The sequence below is a fragment of the Schistocerca nitens genome, chromosome 2 (assembly GCF_023898315.1).
Source record: "Schistocerca nitens isolate TAMUIC-IGC-003100 chromosome 2, iqSchNite1.1, whole genome shotgun sequence".
Taxonomy (NCBI): Eukaryota; Metazoa; Arthropoda; class Insecta; order Orthoptera; family Acrididae; genus Schistocerca; species Schistocerca nitens.
Window position 1 is genome coordinate 560,925,090 of NC_064615.1, and position 19,120 is coordinate 560,944,209.

General features: G+C 38.2%; 1 protein-coding gene across 6 annotated transcripts in view; it reads right to left on the minus strand.

The window, feature by feature from the left end:
• The window catches only part of LOC126236598 (transmembrane channel-like protein 5), a 271,797-nt gene that overhangs the window by 190,898 nt on the left and 61,779 nt on the right, over positions 1 to 19,120 (minus strand). For 5 of the 6 annotated variants that reach the window (XR_007544962.1, XM_049946024.1, XM_049946023.1 and 2 more), the window contains exons 3-4: positions 7,593 to 7,725; positions 6,599 to 6,746 (exon numbers count right to left, since the gene is read on the minus strand). Coding sequence is in view for 5 of the 6 variants with exons in the window: in XM_049946024.1 (XP_049801981.1) it covers positions 6,599 to 6,746; positions 7,593 to 7,725 (281 nt within the window). In the remaining variant the exon portion in view is untranslated. The remainder of the gene's footprint in view (positions 1 to 6,598; positions 6,747 to 7,592; positions 7,726 to 19,120) is intronic. The other variant, XM_049946027.1, reaches the window with a different exon arrangement.

Below are 19,120 nucleotides of genomic sequence, written 5' to 3' on the forward strand. Positions count from 1 at the left end.
TTGGACCACTATTATCGCCTTGTGACAGATGGTGCTGTAATAGTCACAAACGTATAAGCACGTGGTATAACATAACATTCCGCCAGTGCGGACGGTATTTGCTTCTCGATACATTACCCATGTTAAAATGGACTGTTTACCAATTGCAGAAAAGATCAATATCGTGTTGATGTATGGCTATTGTGATCAAAATGCCCAATGGGCGTGTGCTATGTATGCTGCTCGGTATCCTGGACAACATCATCCAAGTGTCCGGACCGTTCGCCAGATAGTTACGTTATTTAAGGTAACAGGAAGTGTTCAGCCACATGTGAAACGTCAACCACGACCTACAACGAATGATGATGCCCAAGTAGGTGTTTTAGCTGCTGTGGCGGCTAATCCGCACATCAGTAGCAGACAAATTGCTTCTGCCACTGGGCACAAGAGAAATTACGGGATGATGACAGATTTTTTGCACGCGTTGTATTTAGCGACGAAGCGTCATTCACCAACAGCGGTAATGTAAACTGGCATAATATGCACTATTGGGCTACGGAAATTCCATGATGGCTGCGACAAGTGGAACATCAGCGACCTTGGCGGGTTAATGTATGGTGCGACATTATGGGAGGAAAGATAATTGGCCCCCATTTTATTGATGGCAATCTAAATGGTGCAATGTGTGCTGATTTCCTACGTAATGTTCTACCAATGTTACTACAAGATGTTTCACTGCATGACAGAATGGCAATGTACTTCCAACATGATGGATGTCCGGCACACAGCTCCCTGGATTTCTTTCTGTGGGGAAAATTGAAGGATATTTGCTATCGTGATCCACCGACAACACCTGACAACATGCGTCAGCACATTGTCAATGCATGTGCAAACATTACGGAAGGCGAACTACTTGCTGTTGAGAGGAATGTCGTTACACGTATTGCCAAATGCATTGTGGTTGACAGACATCATTTTGAGAATTTATTGCATTAATGTGGTATTTACAGGTAATCACGCTGTAACAGCATGCATTCTCAGAAATGATAAGTTCACAAAGATACATGTATCACATTGGAACAGCTGAAATAAAATGTTCAAACATACCTACGTTCTGTATTTTAATTTATAAATCTACCTGTTACCAACTGTTCGTCTACAATTCTGAACTATATATATTTGTGACTATTACAGCACCATCTATCACAAAGCGAAAAAAGTGGTCCAACTAAAACATTCATATTTCTTTACGTACTACACAAATATGTAATAAAAAATGGGGGTTCCTATTTTAAAAAATGAAGTTGATATCCGTTTGACCTATGGCAGCGCCATCTAGCGGGCCAACCATAGCGCCATCTGGTTTCCCCCTTCAAGCTAGAAGAGTTTCGTTCTTTGTAGTTTTTTCGTTTGACACTTATTTTGTGAGATATTTGGCCCGGTCACGATCAATGGACCACCCTGTATAGACAACCGATAGTAGTCTGTGTAAAGTAACTGCTTTGATTGAAGCATTATTGATAAACAAAAACAGCAGCTTAGTAAGATGAGAGAAGGAACAGTGGCATTTTTTAGAGTAGCTGTTTTTCCCCTAATAGATATAAAAAGTAATGTATAAGTAAAACTTGATTTTCTCCTGACATACAAAATGTTCACAAAACATTTGGGAATGAAGTCAGATTACATCTTCGACAACCAACAAGATTTTGACAGATGAACATCCCATCATTTTCAAAGCAAAAATGCAACTGGGAGTGGAAAAAAATTAAGAGGTTGCTTTAACACTTAAATTCACATTTAATACGCCTACATCATGATCCCTGTATTTGAATAACACAAAATTATTCCTTCACACCAAATAGTGGCCAGTAAAATATGCGCAAGACTTATGGATCCCAAATCTGAGTTGTAAACCACAGGATCATCGAAACAGAATGACTGCTGTGCAAAGAAATTTAAGTCCTCGGCAGATGGGATTACATCAACACAAACGTAGAACCAGAATATGACATACGCATAAAGACGGCACACCCTCCATAAACAACTAGCACCACCACACAACTAAAGGTGACTAAAGTCACTAATTATCCATACTAAACATTAATTATCAATGAGTGAGCACGTACCATTAAATCTGTCCCTCTGTTTCACCAGCAAATGAGCAGGATTTCAAGCAGAGTTTAAGTAAAATCTTCCATTTCTGTTTATGAGGTCACACTTGTTAATTTAATCTCAATTGCTTCTTTAATAACACTATCCCAATACTTGGAATTGCACACCAGAATCTCAGTATTTTTATGTGCCATAGGATGACTGATACCAAAGCAATGTTCTGCAAGAGCAATATTAGATGTTCCAGAGCACCCAGATCCCCATTCTGGTTTTTCTAAGTCTGGCTATCTTCTCCTTTCACATGGAGTAATTTGTGGATTTGTTTTCTCTATCTACTACAGAGGTACACAAGGGCTGATTGATATTACACTTGCTAGATCATCAGCCACATTAATAATAACACACGAGGTTGTAGTGCTTCGAGAATTTCGGAGTAAATTCTTGAACCACCTGGCCTTCCACCGTTTCGAACACTCTATATTTTAGAGGTGAGTGAGAGAAACAAATATGCCCAAGTGCACATCGCCTATTTGTGTGTGTAGGTCAAAAAACAGTTACAAGAAAAAGATGGACCCGGCGGCCGAACGGCGGCAGACAAGTACCTGCTGTACGGTCCACAGAGTTTCCGTGTACAGTTAGAGAAGGACAAGAAAAATTTATGTATTATTCTGTGCTCTTTAGTGTCTGTGTTGATTGTAAAAAGACTAATGAACAACTGAATATAGATTTCTATGTTCATTCATGTATTGGACTCGCTTGAGACTAGAGACGTTTGAAATGTATGCTATTTGAATATGTGTAAATGAGTAATGTTTAAGGAATAAGTTAGCTTGCAGAAGTTAATGTCTGCGAAAGTTAAAAATATAAAGTGATTGAACTGAAAAGTATTCTGCGAGTACCAAAATCATTTCAAGAATAGACAAGTACCGTATTTACTCGAATCTAAGCCGCACTTTTTTCCGGTTTTTGTAATCCAAAAAACCGCCTGCGGCTTAGAATCGAGAGCAAAGCAAGCGGAAGTTCTGAAAAATGTTGGTAGGTGCCGCTACAACTAACTTCTGCTGTCGAATATATGTAGCGCTACACAGGCATGCTTTATAGGCACAAAGATAAATACTGGCGCCAAAACCTCTGCGTCAGTAAATAAATTAAAAAAAAAAAAAAGAAAGGTGGAAGACGAGCTTTTTTTCTCCGCCCCGAGTTTCGACCACTGCATTTTCATACATTATCCAACGAGGTAAATACAAATTCCGTATTGTTCATCTTCGAATGTAGCAGAATTTCAATGTACTACGAAAATCCGACTGGCAAGACTGTTTGGGTTGTTTGTCAATATGGCCAACTCTACGTTCTGAATTTTTTCCTACCTGTGAGAAGAGATGGTTGCTAATAGGAACCTGATGAAATGTGAATCACATGCAGTATTCTCTTCACCATAAGAATAATACGAATATAAACATTTTGCCATGTATTCTTTCGTGTTTGCTGCTATCTCATTTAAATCCTATCTGCCTAATAAACTACGAAACTAGAGTGAGACAACAGCAAACGCGGAAGAATATACATATCGTGTCATGTTTGTATTCGTATTATTCTTATCACTAACAGTGATACAGTCAGAAATGAAGCACGCCAGCTGACTAGATTTTTAAATCTAAGATGACTAACTTCTGTGCAGAATTTGATGTACTAAAGAAGCGGCCTCAGATTCTCAAACGGAGAAAAATTTTCAGAACATGTTCTATCATACGCAGTCTATTATTTGGTTCTTGTTGATCATTATCAAAGAAAGCAGCAGTGTAAGTAACAACAAATAGCAGTCTCTTTCCATTGTTTCGCTAATGAGACGATTCCTCTTTTTTTTTTTTTAATTGTAAGCGGCGGTAGCGCGCACAAAAGCAAGCCGTGCCGTGGGCGGCGACAGGCCGTAAACACGCACTATCAGAATGCGACAAACAATACATGACATAGAACAGTAACGCATTTTCATCTTAGAGTGACGTGAACACCTATAACAAAGAAAACGGCACTTATCAGATCAAAGCAAAATAAGCAATCTATTAAAACCAGACGGAGCACGTGAAAAGGGAAGGGTGCTCGTATAAATACGGACGGAGCGCCTGACGCATAGCAATTGCTACCTGGGAAAGCTTAACTGCTAAGCTTACGACTCGAAGCAAACTACTGTCGCTGTATCGTCATTCATTCGACGTAAATTGTGTCTCATATTACAATGGACCAGCTTTGTTTCGATATGGACGTGCGGCCTAAAACTTTTCTCCCCCCTTGACTTTCGAGTCGCAAATTTCAGGTGCGGCTTAGATTCGGGAAATTTTTTTTTTCCTTTATTTCGAGTCTCATTTTTCAGGTGTGGCTTAGATTCGAGTGCGGCTTAGATTCGAGTAAATACGGTAGTTTAAAAATTCCTTTAACCAGCTATAGTCTTCGGAGAAGAAGTTTTTGGGAGATTGACGTAGCTGATTACCCAGAGAAGAGGATCGGCTTAACACAACATACAAGAGATTTGAGAGACGTGTGAGCCTTGCAACTCAATACCACACTGTCTCTTGTCATCCGAAAAACTTTAGAAGGTTTACTGTGTTTCCATCATTCCACATGTACTAGTAAAAACTTTGGTGGCAGCTTCATTTGACTATATTTGATTTTGGAAGTCATCTTCTGAACAGCCTTCCTCACCGCAGATGTGACTAGCGGTTTCTGACTTCAGTGTGCTTTATTTTCACTCAAGTGTAGTATTTTCTTCATTATTTCTTTCCCTTGTACTCTATTCTTCGATTGTATAGTAGTACTGGTTTCAGACTACACTCTTTCTAGAATAGGTCATGCTTGCAACACTTGCAGCTTTGTTGCAGTTCTGGTAAGTTATGAGGGGCGTTTGAAAAGTCCGTGCAAAGTCCAAGAGATGGCACCACCAGTGCGTATCGAGGTCATGTTTAGTTAGTAGCATCTTTGGAAAGAACGCACACCATGTTTCAGCCATATTGGTCTATTTCTTTGTGTTTGGCATTCGTGTAAATCAAGGAAGTTGAGTGATTGTCAAAAAATTGACGAAAAAGAATGTTGTGTGGTGATTAAACATTACTTTATGAAAGGCAAAACACCTCAGGAGACTAAAGAGAAGCTTGATAAACATAATGGTGACTTTGCACCTTTGATTACAATAGTTTATAAGTGGTTTCAAAATTTTCGGAGTGTCCATATGGGCACAAGTGATGCTGAATGTTCTGGACGCCCTGTGGAGGTTATGACTCCACAAATCATTGATAAAATCCATGATATGGTGAAGGATGACAGAAGATTTAAGGTGCGTGAGATTGCTAGTGCTGTGGGCATCTCGAATGAATGGGTACATAATATTTTGCATAAACATTTGAACATGAGATAGCTATCCGCAAGGTGGGTTCCGCAATTGCTCACGCTTGACCAAAAACGGAATAATGTTAAGTGTTGCAAGGATGGTTTGCCACTGTTCGGGAAGAATCCGCAAGACTTTAAGCATTGTTTCGTCACTGTGGATGAAACATGGATACATTACTATACTCCTGGGACCAAACAACAACCTAAACAATGGGTTACCAAGAAAGAATCTGCACCAGAAAAGGCAAAGACCATTCCTTCGGCCGGAAAGGTTATGGCGACTGTCTTTTGGGATTCGCAAGGGATAATCCTCATCAACTATCTGGAAAAGGGTAAAACTATTACAGGTGCATATTATTCATCGTTATTGGACCATTTGAAAACTGAGCTGCAAGAAAAACGCCTGCGATTGGACTGCAAAAAAGTCCTTTTCCATCACGACAATGCACCAGCACACCTCAGCAGTTGTGGTTGCAAAATTAATGGAAATAGGATTCCAATTCGTTTCACATCCCCCCTATTCTCCAGACTTGGCTCCCTCAGACTACTATTTGTTCCCCAATTTGAAGAAATGGCTGGCGGGACAAAGATTTTATTCAAACGAGGAGGTGATTGCAGCAACTAATAGCTATTTTGCAGACTTGGACAATTCCTATTATTCGGAAGGGATCAACAAATTAGAACAGCGTTGGACAAAGTGTACAAGTCTAAAAGGAGGCTATGTCAAAAAATAAAAAAGGTTTACCCCAAACACTACGTAGTTTTTATTTTTACACGGACTTTTCAAACACACCTCATATACATACCTTCTGTGACAGTGGTAAGTCCCTTATGTTGCCTTATGGTCTTCTTGTTGCCCATAGACCCACCAAAACTGATAGAAGTGTTTTTGAAATAATCTGTAGGGACTGTTGCTATAGAAACAAAAGCTAACTCAGATACAGCCATGCATGCCTAACATGCTTAGTGTAGCTACGGGTGGCAGATTATTGACAGGTTGCTTCAACACTTACTTACATTCACATTTAATGGGATCTGATGTGGAAACCACAGGTTCATTAAAACTGAATTCAGTCACTCCAAAACGAAACATGCTGCTTTTAACAAAATTGTCATTTTTATTGATTACCTTCTTTGTTAGCATACTGAATTTGTAACGTATTTTTTTGAAACAGCCAATAGGTTTCTTCTTCGACTTCTGACTGACTCTCTTCAGCAACTTCTTCTTCACTACTCTTTTTAATGTCAGAGACTCTGGCATTTCCCTTAAGGTGTCACTAGAAACAAAATAAAATACAACTGCAAAAAAAAATAAAAGTTGGGCATATATACTGTACACATATATACCAACAAAATGAGTTTCAAAACCTAGAGCTATAACATATCATGAACAATCAACAAAAATGAGAGAGAGCTACTGCTCTTTTATATTTTAAGCCTATTTTTCTGCAGTAAAATAACACCTCACTTGTAAAATTAGTCAGCCTTTTCAGTCCATGAAATGAACTTATATGTGAACTGACCAATGCTTTAAAAGCACCAGTTTGCCTGCTTTGCCGCAGACTGGTCACCTTATGTAGCCGAAAATTTATATTGCAGAGGGCAAAAACTACACCATGTTTCTCAAGGAGGATATTGGGGGTTTGAAGCTATGTAGTATTTATTAGTTCAAACAGGAAATATAAATTCTGAAAATGCTAGCAAGTAACACAAGCAAAACAGTACATAATCAAAGCAACACACACAGGACTGCATACTTGAACCACAATACTTCAAAACTCGGTTTGCTGAATAAAAGTAGTTATCTTCAAACATTGAAACTAATATTAATGGCTCTGAGAACTATGGGACTTAACATCTATGGTCATCAGTCAAACTAATATTAATGGCCAAAAAGAAACTAGTAAAGGTTTTGCTTAATATCAAATCAGTCAACCCAATAAAATTGATTTATAGATAAAATGAACTGACATGTTCTAACCATAGAAAGAGATTGCAGTTATGATCAAAGAACATGAAAGTAACTCACTCACTAATTATGTACACAATAGCAGCAATATTTTCATTCATGAAACATAAAGTAGCTTTATAATTTAAAGTAAAAAAAAATTATACTGGCATACATTCGTAATTGTTCTGACTCTGGATTGTCCTCCATGAGAGCTGAATCCTTTTCCATTTCTCCAGCAATAAGACCTGCATGATTATCCAAGTCTGAGTCTGCATACCGTAGTATAGGTATTGTCTCAAAATGATCTAAAAAAAAGTAAGAACAGTAGCTGAAAGCTTGCAACATCCATTGTATCTAAGCCTATATTGTGCAAATTACTGTCAAGTCCACATATATTTCATAATCTTTTGATACCAAGACAGATGAGAAAATTACTTCTAAAATGCCTCTCTATGTGCCTTAATAGAAACTTTCTCAACTTTATGAGCAAAATTTCACTCAAATTTGCTTACTCCAAGTACTATACAGCATGAAGCAAAACAGTGCAGTGTGAACTGAACCACATATATAAATTAATACAGAGTATTTAATTTAAAATGGCAGTAAGAATAAATGTGACATTATCCCCAAGTTATCTCAATAATCAAAGTAAGAATGGTATGCCTGGAATGGCTTTCCAAATAATACAGAAAAAGGAGGCAAACAAAATATTAGACTTATCTGAACATCAATACCCTGAGGAGGTTAACTATGACAGATAGAACCTTAATTTATATTACTGGGGGGAGGGAGGGGGGTATGGAGTATTTTTAATATTTTGGAGATGAATAGCTACTTGTAAGTAGCCATACAGAAGTTCCAGTTGTAGCCATAAAGAAATTCCAGTTACGAGTCCATTAAAAACCTGCTTAATACTGACTTTAAAATCATTTCCACAAAAGAAAGACACCTGACTCCCATGCCCTCAGGTATGAGCTCCCTTGGGGAGCAGGATGGAGGCAGTGATATAAAAGACAAAACCAAAACCAAGCCTAAGATTGTAAAAAATTGTACTGTGCATGTATTTCCAGAACATGTTATATAATGGTCTTGACAAAGTCAAATATAGTAAATATAACATTGTAAAGAACAATAAACAAAATTATTTTAAACAGCGTCAAACAGTTGAAGTATGGTTACATGGTTACAATACATAAACATTTAATACATGCAGGGATTTTAGAGATGGGACTACTTAGTGTGGACAGCTAAAACTCTTGGCATCTCACCCTCATTAACATTCACAATGAGCAATATACAGTGACAACTTTAGTTTCAGATTTAACTGCCTCCAAATCAGATCTAAAATTAATAATAAACAGCTTATTTCACTGTGGAGCTTATTGATAAAACCTTGTCAACACTTATGTTTAGGTAATCACGCCACCAGATTGTGTAACATAATCATAAATCATGGGACAGGCAGATTGTGATCTGACTCTAGGCTATTCCTTGTTCACCATGTGTTAGTGAGATGTAACCTCATATAAATTTTCGTCTTGAAGACTGATTGACTCATTTACACTTACTTTCTTTCACTGTCCCATCTATGTCTGTATCTTTGATTCTACATAATAACCAACCAAAAATAACTGTATCTGCTATGATGTTCTTTAGAAAGTTTTAACTTCCATCTGTTTTGTATCTTGCAACTATTTTTTGTTAATTCCAACATCATAATTTGGACACACTTTAGTTTGGCTGTGTATACACAGGGGTTACTACCTCGGAAATGACAAGCTAATAAAACAATACTGTCATGAGGGACCCAGAGAATACCACTGCACATATAAACAGTAAGCACAGAAAATGGCGAGACCGTTTAGACCACTGTCAGTTAGGGTACATAGGTTTAAAAATCTAAATTGCTGACAATGATTTTGCAATATAGGAAACAAGTACAGGATGACAAAATACCAGTAGGCATCTTTGCAGATAAAAATATGGTGAAAATGTCAAGAGAATAGAAACTGACTTGATGACAACACAGCATTCATTGACATAGTAAAAGAAAAGGAAGGAAGATTAGGCTTTAACATTCCATCATCAGAGACAAAGCACAAGCTCAAATTGGGGAAGAATGGCCAAGGAAGTTGGCTGTCGTTTTCAAAGAGCAACTCTGGTATTTGCCCTATATAGTATAAGGAAAGACAAGACAGAGATTTGAAAGATCATATTCCCAAATGAGAGTACTGTATCTCAACAAATAAGAGATGTCACTCAGTACTGTTGACATGGCATGCACACACCTAAAACTCGAACAGCATCAAATATTAACTAGACACTCTTTCATTTCCCCTCCCAGTCACCTGCAAAACACTACCATTCAAAATATAAAACTGCAAATATCTTTGTTGTAAAATCCGCAACAAATGTTGAATAAAATAGCTAAGTAAATCCTAAAATAAATCAGGAAAAAGCAACTGGCTCCTTATTTGTGAATAATTGAAATGAGCTAGCCACCTTCACAGAACATTATAACAAATTCCTTAACACTTTACAGTACACTGGACAATTTGTAAAACCTTGAGATCATACAACATTTGTCTCTTTAACCACTGAAACACAGGAAAAAAGAAACAGGTAAATGGCCCACCCCCCTCCTCCGAATACAAAATAAGATTTGTTTGAAATACCTCTTACTGAAATATGCACATCACAAGAAGACAAGCAACAGACATTAGAGTGTTCACTCAGGAAAAGGAGTGTGCTTTTTATAGTCAAGCACCCACGTCTTAAAACTATCTGAGTGAAGACAGGTGGTATGCCACGAACAAATGGCTAAGCTGCATGCTGGAGATGCCTGTCACTTCCTCCTGCCACATGGCCCTCTAGTATCTCAATATTAAGGTGCCAGTTTGTAGTGGGAGTTCTGAATATATTGAGCACCAATACCTTGAAGACTGCATGTAATTCTGCATCAAGCAGAAGCATCCATGAAACTCTTCAACTAAAACCCTTAAGTGAACAAACATCAGATGTTGCTTTAAGACTTATTCAATTTGTGGCAGAAGGTAAGAAAAATTGGTGACTAGAAATGCTAGAAGGACTAGACATGATCAAAGCTAGTCAAATGACAAGGAGTCTTCTGCATTGCCTGATTAATGTTACGGCAAACTTAAGCAAATATTTTCCAAAATCAATCAGCTCAACAGCTTCTTAAAAGTGGGAAAGCAGACAAATGAGACAAAGAATCTAAGATTCAAAGGCAATAACAGCTAGAAACACATGAGCTCTTATCTCCATTTGGTGGAAAAGAGTCCCAAAACACTATACAATAATGTAAGAATAACAAGATAACTGGCATGGATGACATATACATAGAGCAGATAAAGAAATTCAAACCAACAACACTGAAATAACTTATGGGATTCTACAATAACAGCCTGAAGCAAAACAATAATCCAAAAATATGAAGGAAAACCAAGAGAACTGAAACCAGGAAAAGAACTTTCTGATCCTGAGAACTACCAGCCTATCTCACTATTATGACACCTGTATACGATATCTGAGAGGATGTTTTTGTACTGTTTATCACCAAAGATTGATAGCCTACTTATACCTGAACAGGGTAGTTTCAGACTGCAAAGAAAGAAACTGTACCACACAAATAATTCATCTAATGCAGCACATAGAGGATGGGTTTGAGAAAAGGGAGATCACTGGAGGGACACTTATCGATTTTTCATCAGCTTATGATACAGTCCAACATTGCATAATGGTTCACAAGACTTACACACTGACTCAATACTATGGATTAACTAGAATAGCTGCCACCTTACTGCAAAACCAGTGCTCTTCAATATTTACGCAAATGGTCAGCCAAGACCCAATCCAGGCAAAAGTTTAATATATGCTGACAACCTTACATTAACAGTACAGATGACTTTGAAAATGCGGAACAGGTGTTGACATGAGCTCTGGGGAGTCTTTTTTTATTACTATAAAAACAATCACCTGAAGTGAAACCCGCACAAAACTCAGATCTGCACTTTTCATCTACAGATTATACAGGCAGAAAGAAAATTGACAGTGATTTGGGAAGGCATCAAGCTAAAGTGTTGTTTTACTCCTTAGAGTTGCCTTAGACAGAGCATGCACTCACTCACCAATAGTACTGCCACGATACCAAACAAACTTGAAGCAATATCATCCAGAGATTTGATGGCATTAATTGTGGTGCCCAAACCCAGGTGCTCCATACCTCTGATATGGCACTCTGTTCCTCAGCTGGTGAATATGCCTGCCCAATGAGGTATATATCCAGCAGTATGAAAGAAGCAGATGTAACTCTTAATGAGTGTGCAAGGCTAATTACGGGATGCCTGAAACTAATTCCTGTTGAGAAATTTTACAGCATGGTGGACATTGCTCCTCCCGACATACACGAGGAAGTAGCCGCAGACGCCGAAAGGAAGAAAGACAAAGAAAATGAGTACACCCACTCCATGGGCATCCTCCCCCAGAACCTAGGCCGAAGTCTAGGAAGAGCTTTTTACAGTCAACATCTGCATTAAACATCAGCCAAGAAAGCCACAAAAAAACTGTGGACAGCCAAATTAAGTCATCTCCAAGCAGCGGTACAGCCAGCAGAATGGTTACCAGGTGGACACAACTTAGACTGGACCACATGGAGGTCACTGAACAGATTTTGGCAAATCTAAGGACAGACTAATGAAGTGGAGATACTTCCAAAGATCAACACTATGTGACTGTGGAGAAGTGCAGACAACAAAACATCTGTGCCAGTGTTTACTTTGCCCTGATTGTTGCTACAAGGAGAAGTTGTTCAAGGCACAAGAAAATGCTGCAGCGGTTGCTCGTTTTTGGGCAAAGACTGTTTATTTCAGTTTTGTATATGCGTCTATGTATAAATTCATTCTATTTCCTTACCTGAAATTGTAAATTTATAGAATCCTATGTGTACAATTCTGACTTGAGTAAATAAATAAGGCAAACAGATTATAAGCTCACACTCTGGAAAAAACCAAACAGTAGCCAAGAGCGTCTCACTACTTAGACCCACCTGTGAATTTTGCAACAGTTGCAATTTTTTTTAAATTTTCCTTATTTCAGATTTGATCAAGTATAAGTGTTAAGAACATATTCAGAAGTAAAAACTGTCCTATACACCACTTGATCTAAAATTCCAGGCCTCTTCTGGAACTACGGAGGTAGTCAGCTTCAACACTAGGTTAGACCTTATGTTTGTCCACATCAAGCAGCATTAGGTCCTGCTTTGTGTATAGTCCAGACAGATTTATTGCTTGAAGGGAAAAAAAATCGTTTCTATGTAGGGTACTAACAATTCAGTATGCTGGTGACACTGGAACTGTGATGATCCTGATGCACAATGAGGTGCGAGTGAGAAGTTTCTCTTTCGTCTTGAGCAGAGCTGCTGGGGATGGGGTTGATCCTGTAGGTACCTACGGCCTGTCTAATCCCCACAGGGCAGGTAATGCCAATGGTCTAGAGGTGCAGAGGGCTCACTGATCTGTAAAGTGTTCACCCATATTCTAGCCAGAATCACACAACAGTCATATCTGCTCTCCAAAATCCAGGACTATGCCACTTGGGCAATGCCTTTAGGGGAGTTTCTTTCAGGTCCCTTACATTGTTGTAATCACAACAGCTTGAAACTATCAAATATAAGATCCAAAAACTTCCAGGAATCCTTAAAAGTTAGAATAATCTCCTTAATGTGCAGGTCAGGTAAAATAGAAACATTGTGATGATCAAGACCACATACTTAAATGTAAAAATCTGAAACCTGATTCTTCAGCTTCCCCACCAACTTTCTAAGTGCGTGTTGCAACTGACAAGTTACTGTTGAGTAATTGGAGAAGAAACAAATTTCCAAACCATGCACAAATGAGTAATGCACTGGACTCCTTAAGGTGGAAATTATATTATGAACAGAGGTGGCAAAAAGCATTAAACTTAAAATAATTATTTGAAGGACATTGTCCTCCTACTCAATCTAACATGCAAAATATCACTAATTTTAAAGCCAAAGAGTGTCGATAAGAAGGAATGTATGAATATCTGCAGACAACCACAAAATCTCTATCAGCGTATGTGTCATAATATTGTGCCTTCATCTTTTCAGTGTACAACATAAGGTCATTAGATGTTGTTTTTGAATGCTGGGTTGATGTCTCCTGAAACTACACTGAGAGGGGTTACGATGCTTCGTGGCCTCCAAGATTCAGAGCAGGTGAGGACTGACCAATCCCTTGCATATTAAATAATGTCTATAGTAAATAACACTTTGGTAACTATTTGAGCATTTATGGTACTTCCCTGATTTGAGAAGGGGAAACTGGTCTCTCAATTAGTATTAATGAGTTACAGGATGATTTCTTATGGGTCATCCATAATAAGCTGGAGTCAACAATGAACAATCACAGAATTAAAAGTAGCATACAGTCCTGAATCAGCTTCCACATGGAGAAGAGGCAGTTATAAGGCTCTGCATTATTGAATGATGTCTGTAACACACTGAACCTTTCCAGGACTGTCACATGGCAAGAGTCGCAGGTGGGAGGCTGCACAAGATCATAAAGAAAAGAAAGAGTGAAGTAGAAATTGATAATCAATCAGGTGAACAATTCAATATCTTTTGGTAATGGAACACCCACCAACAAATCAAAAATTTCCCTATAAATTTTGATTTACTTGAAAATTCAACCACAATTTTATCAATTAACAAAATTTTTGAGAGAAAAGGTTCCTAACATACTGAGCAACCAAAATCTGGAAAAAGATTTCAGTTGTGGTCACTCTGAGATGAGTTAATAATTCACTCAAAATGGTGACAACTGTCAAAAACCACTCAAATTTTAAATGGCCGTCTTCTTCTTCGTGTACATGTCGTGGTATAGCAAAAATTACCTTTCTGATGGTTGGGACTGTGTGATTACAGGTAACCTCTGTCTGAAAAACAACATGGTAAGTTACTATGTCTCAGTAGGAAGACTCTGGCACCTTGCCTCCACGTAGTTAGCAACAGCCTTGTTTTTTGAAGTCAAAAGACAACCAGAATGTGGCATCAGCCAGACTATATACAGTCCCCATGTATTTCCCATTCAGTCTGAGCTCTGAGACAGACCAGCAGTGGCAGTGGCTGCCTCATGCTACTGGCATTTACTGCTATGCAGAGCAATATCGCTAGCATCTGTAGGCCATTTCTTTTGCTTGTTGAGTTCAGGAATTCACACTCTGTTGGCAAATCCGCAGTGCAACCATGTGGTAACAGTCACCGAAATGTTCAACTTATAAATGTTTTCTGTGTCATTTACCCTTGTGTAATGTCAGTGAAGGCTGCCCTCACCTAAATATTGTGTATGTAAAATTCTACTTTCATAATATATATCCACTTTTATTATTCATTACTTCTTTCTTCTTAATATTGTAATATCCTCTCATATTTCACAGTACCCAAACAAATCAGGGATCTCCTGCAAGATGGAACATTGCCAATAACTTGCATACTGGCTAGGTAATTAAATTTAAAATCCCATTATACTCTTAATGGGTTCCACATTAGCAAACAGGGGAAATCTCCCTGCTGTAGAAGACAACTAGCTGAAGTTGTGCAAGTCCACCTCATTACTGTCCACAATGGCACATTAGCAACAGGATGCTGCATCCAAAGCTGAGGAGGACAGGAGCCTTTGCAAAATACTTCACTTCAGGCTGACCAATACCTCTAGATGTTATTTAGACACATCCTCTCCTTCAGTACAGCAAATAAGAGACCAGTTGTAATACTGTCAATTTATAGGGCACCTACAGGAAATCTTTGAATCTTTCTCAGAGTAAAGCAGTTTTGTCAAAATTGTATAAAAAACACATTTCAGTCATATTACTAGGTCACTTTCATTACTAGGTCACTTTAACGTAAATTTCTTGACTGAAAGTAGCAACACAATAGAATTAGAGCAACTGATGAGCTCTAACAATTTGGTGCAAATAGTAGAATTTCCCACTAGGGTAGCTGACAGTTCTAGTACTCTAATTGATAAAGTTTTTGTTGATTAGTCTAGGCACAGCACCTTGACAGTCAGTCAAGTCTTAAATGGGCTGTCAAACCATGATGCTGTACTTCTTACTATCCCTCAGTTTGATCTTAAGATAAAACCGTAACCTGTCTGGAAATCTGTGAGACCAATAAATAAACAAACAATCGAGACACACCAGCAGGACCTACAGTTAGTAGACTGGTCTGAAGCATATAATTCAACAGATATTAACTCAAAATTTAATGTATTTATTAATCAAATAACAAGTCTTTTTTGAAGAAGTGTTTCCAAAGAAAAGAGTAAGAGAAAACCAGTTTAAAAATACATTTAAGCCACACATTATCCATGGCATTAAAGTTTCATGTAAAACAAAGAGACAATTGTATGTGTCAGTCAGATTGTCTAACAATACTGAAATGATGAGGCAATGTAAGGTGTACTCTAAGATATTAAGGACAGTGATGTTGTTGCTGTGGTCTTCAGTCCTGAGACTGGTTTGATGCAGCTCTCCATGCTACTCTATGCTGTGCAAGCTTCTTCATCTCCCAGTACCTGCTGCAGCCTACATCCTTCTGAATCGGCTTAGTGTATTCATCTCTTTGTCTCCCTCTATGATTTTTACCCTCCACGCTGCCCTCCAATACTAAATTGGTGATCCCTTGACGCCTCAAAACTTGTCCTACCAACCGATCCATTCTTCTAGTCAAGTTGTGCCACAATCTCCTCTTCTCCCCAATTCTATTCAATACCTCCTCATTAGTTATGTGATCTATCCATCTAATCTTCAGCATTCTTCTCTAGCACCACATTTCAAAAGCTTCTATTCTCTTCTTGTCCAAACTATCTATCGTCCATGCTTCACTTCCATACTTTGCTATACTCCATACAAATACTTTCAGCAACGACTTCCTGACACTTAAATCTATACTCGATGTTAACAAATTTTTCTTCAGAAACACTTTCCTTGCCATTGCCAGTCTACATTTTATATCATCTCTACTTCGACCATCATAAGTTATTTTGCTCCCCAAATAGCAAAACTCCTTTACTACTTTAAGTGTCTCATTTCCTAGTCTAATTCCCTCTCCCTCACTCGATTTAATCTGACTACATTCCATTATCCTCGATTTGCTTTTGTTGATGTTCATCTTATATCCTTCTTTCAAGACACTGTCCATTCCGTTCAACTGCTCTTCCAAGTCCTTTGCTGTCTCTGACACCTTCAGAATTTGAAAGAGAGTATTCCAGTCAACATTGTCAAAAGCTTTCTCTAAGTCTACAAATGCTAGAAACGTAGGTTTGCCTTTCCTTAATCTTTCTTCTAAGATAAGTTGTTGGGTCAGTATTGCCTCATGTGTTCCAACATTTCTACGGAATCCAAACTGATCTTCCCCGAGGTCGGCTTCCACCAGTTTTTCCATTCGTCTGTAAAGAATTCGTGTTAGTTTTTTTGCAGCTGCAACTTATTAAACTGATAGTTCAGTAATTTTCGCATCTGTCAACACCTGCTTTCTTTGAGATTGGAATTATTATATTCTTCTTGAAGTCTGAGGGTATTTCAACTGTCTCATACATCTTGCTCACCAGGTGGTAGAGTTTTGTTAGGACTGCCTCTCCCAAGGCTGTCAGTAGTTTTAATGGAATGTTGTCTACTCCCGGGGCCTTGTTTCGACTCAGGTCCTTCAGTGCTCTGTCAAACTCTTCACGCAGTATCGTATCTCCCATTCCATCTTCATCTACATCCTCTTCCATTTCCATAATATTGTCCGCGAGTACATCACTCTTGTATAGACCCTCTATATACTCCTTCCACCTTTCTGCTTTCCCTTCTTTGCTTAGAACTGGGTTTCCATCTGAGCTCTTGATATTCATACAAGTGGTTCTTTTTTCTCCAATGGACAGTGATACAGAAATCAAAAAGCATGTACTTAAAAGAGGAAATTTATAAATCTGATAACAAAATTAAAACCATATGGAAATATGTGAGAAATGAGACTGGGAAAAGATCAGCTACCAAAGAAATTACTAGTTTAAGAAATGGGCACAATACAGTGGATGGACATGAAATAGTGGCTAATATTTTCAACAATCATTTCTTAACAGTCACAAATCAAATGGGGTGCCTGGGTTCTGTACAGAAAGCTATAGAATTCGTGAGTAACACCTTAACTAACGAAACAAATGAGATGTGTATTCGGAAAATGGCAGTGAAAGAAATAGAGAAAGTAATTCTGTCTTTAAAAAGTAAAAACTCTGCTGGAGTTGATAACATTTCCAGCAAATTATTGTTGTAGAGAAATAAGTACAGTCCTCAGCCACATTTGTAATAAGTCACTGGAAGAAGGCATATTCCCTGACACACTAAAATATGTACTTATAAGGCCAATTTTTAAAAGGGAGAAAAGATTGATGCTACAAATTACTGACCCATTTCATTACTCTTAGTTTTTTTCTAAGGTAATAGAGAAATTGATGCACAACTCAATGGTTGAGTATCTTAGTAAGTACAGCACCCTTAGCTGTAGTCAGTTTGGCTTTCGAAAAGGGGTATCAACCAAGGTTGCAACATTCATTTGTTGACAATACTTTTGAATCCATAAATAATAATATGCTGACAGTTGGAATATTTTGTGACCTGTCAAAAGCTTTTGACAGTGTAAGTCACCATATTCTCCTGAATAAAGCCAACACCTGAGGAATGAGTGGAACAGTAGACAAATGGCTTGAATACTTTTTGTATGGTAGAAGGCAGAAAGTAATCATGGAAGGATTGCCTAGTGGCCAGATGTCCTCAGACTGGAGCTCCACTGCCACTGTAGTACCTCAATGCTCAGTATTGGGCCCACTTCTTTTTCTAATATTTGTAAATGATCTGCCATTATGCACAGAACATGGGAAAAATCACCATGTTCACTGATGACACTACAGTACCAGTTCCAAGTTCTCCCTTCTGCGTAAAGACAAGAAAGTGACACTACCATATTCAAGATCTGTGCAAAAGGTTAAGCTCAGCAACATTTGCCTACCAGTTCCAAGTTCTTGCTTCTGCGTAAAGACAAGAAAGTGACACTACCATATTCAAGATCTGTGCAAAAGGTTAAGCTCAGCAACATTTGCCTTGAGAATCATGTTAGTCAGTAGTGAGATGACCACAATAAAAACAGAATACTTTGGCTATTCCGATCAACTTATGCCTACAGTGTAATATTGTGGGAAATTGACCAATAGCAAGAAAAGTGTTCCATGCACAGAAGCGAGCCATAAAAACTGTGTGTGGAGTGCATCCTAGACACTCATGCAGAAATCTATTGAGAGATCTTCAGATCTTTACAACAACAGCTCAGTTTTTTTCCCTGATGTGCTTTGTTTCAAAAAACAGCAACTTATTTAAAACCAACAGTTTGTACCATAATTATAAGACCAGACGAAAAGTTGATATTCAATATGATCTAAAAACAAAGACCAAGGTCCAGAAAGGGATTTTATACAGTGACACTCAGATGTTTAATGCCCTTCCACCAATAGTTAAAGACAGTGTTAAGATGGCGCTAGTAGGTCAGTGCAGTGGTGCATCAGTCTCAGTAGAAAAGCAATTTTATAATAACTCGTCATGTAAAAAATGTGAAATACCTGTGAC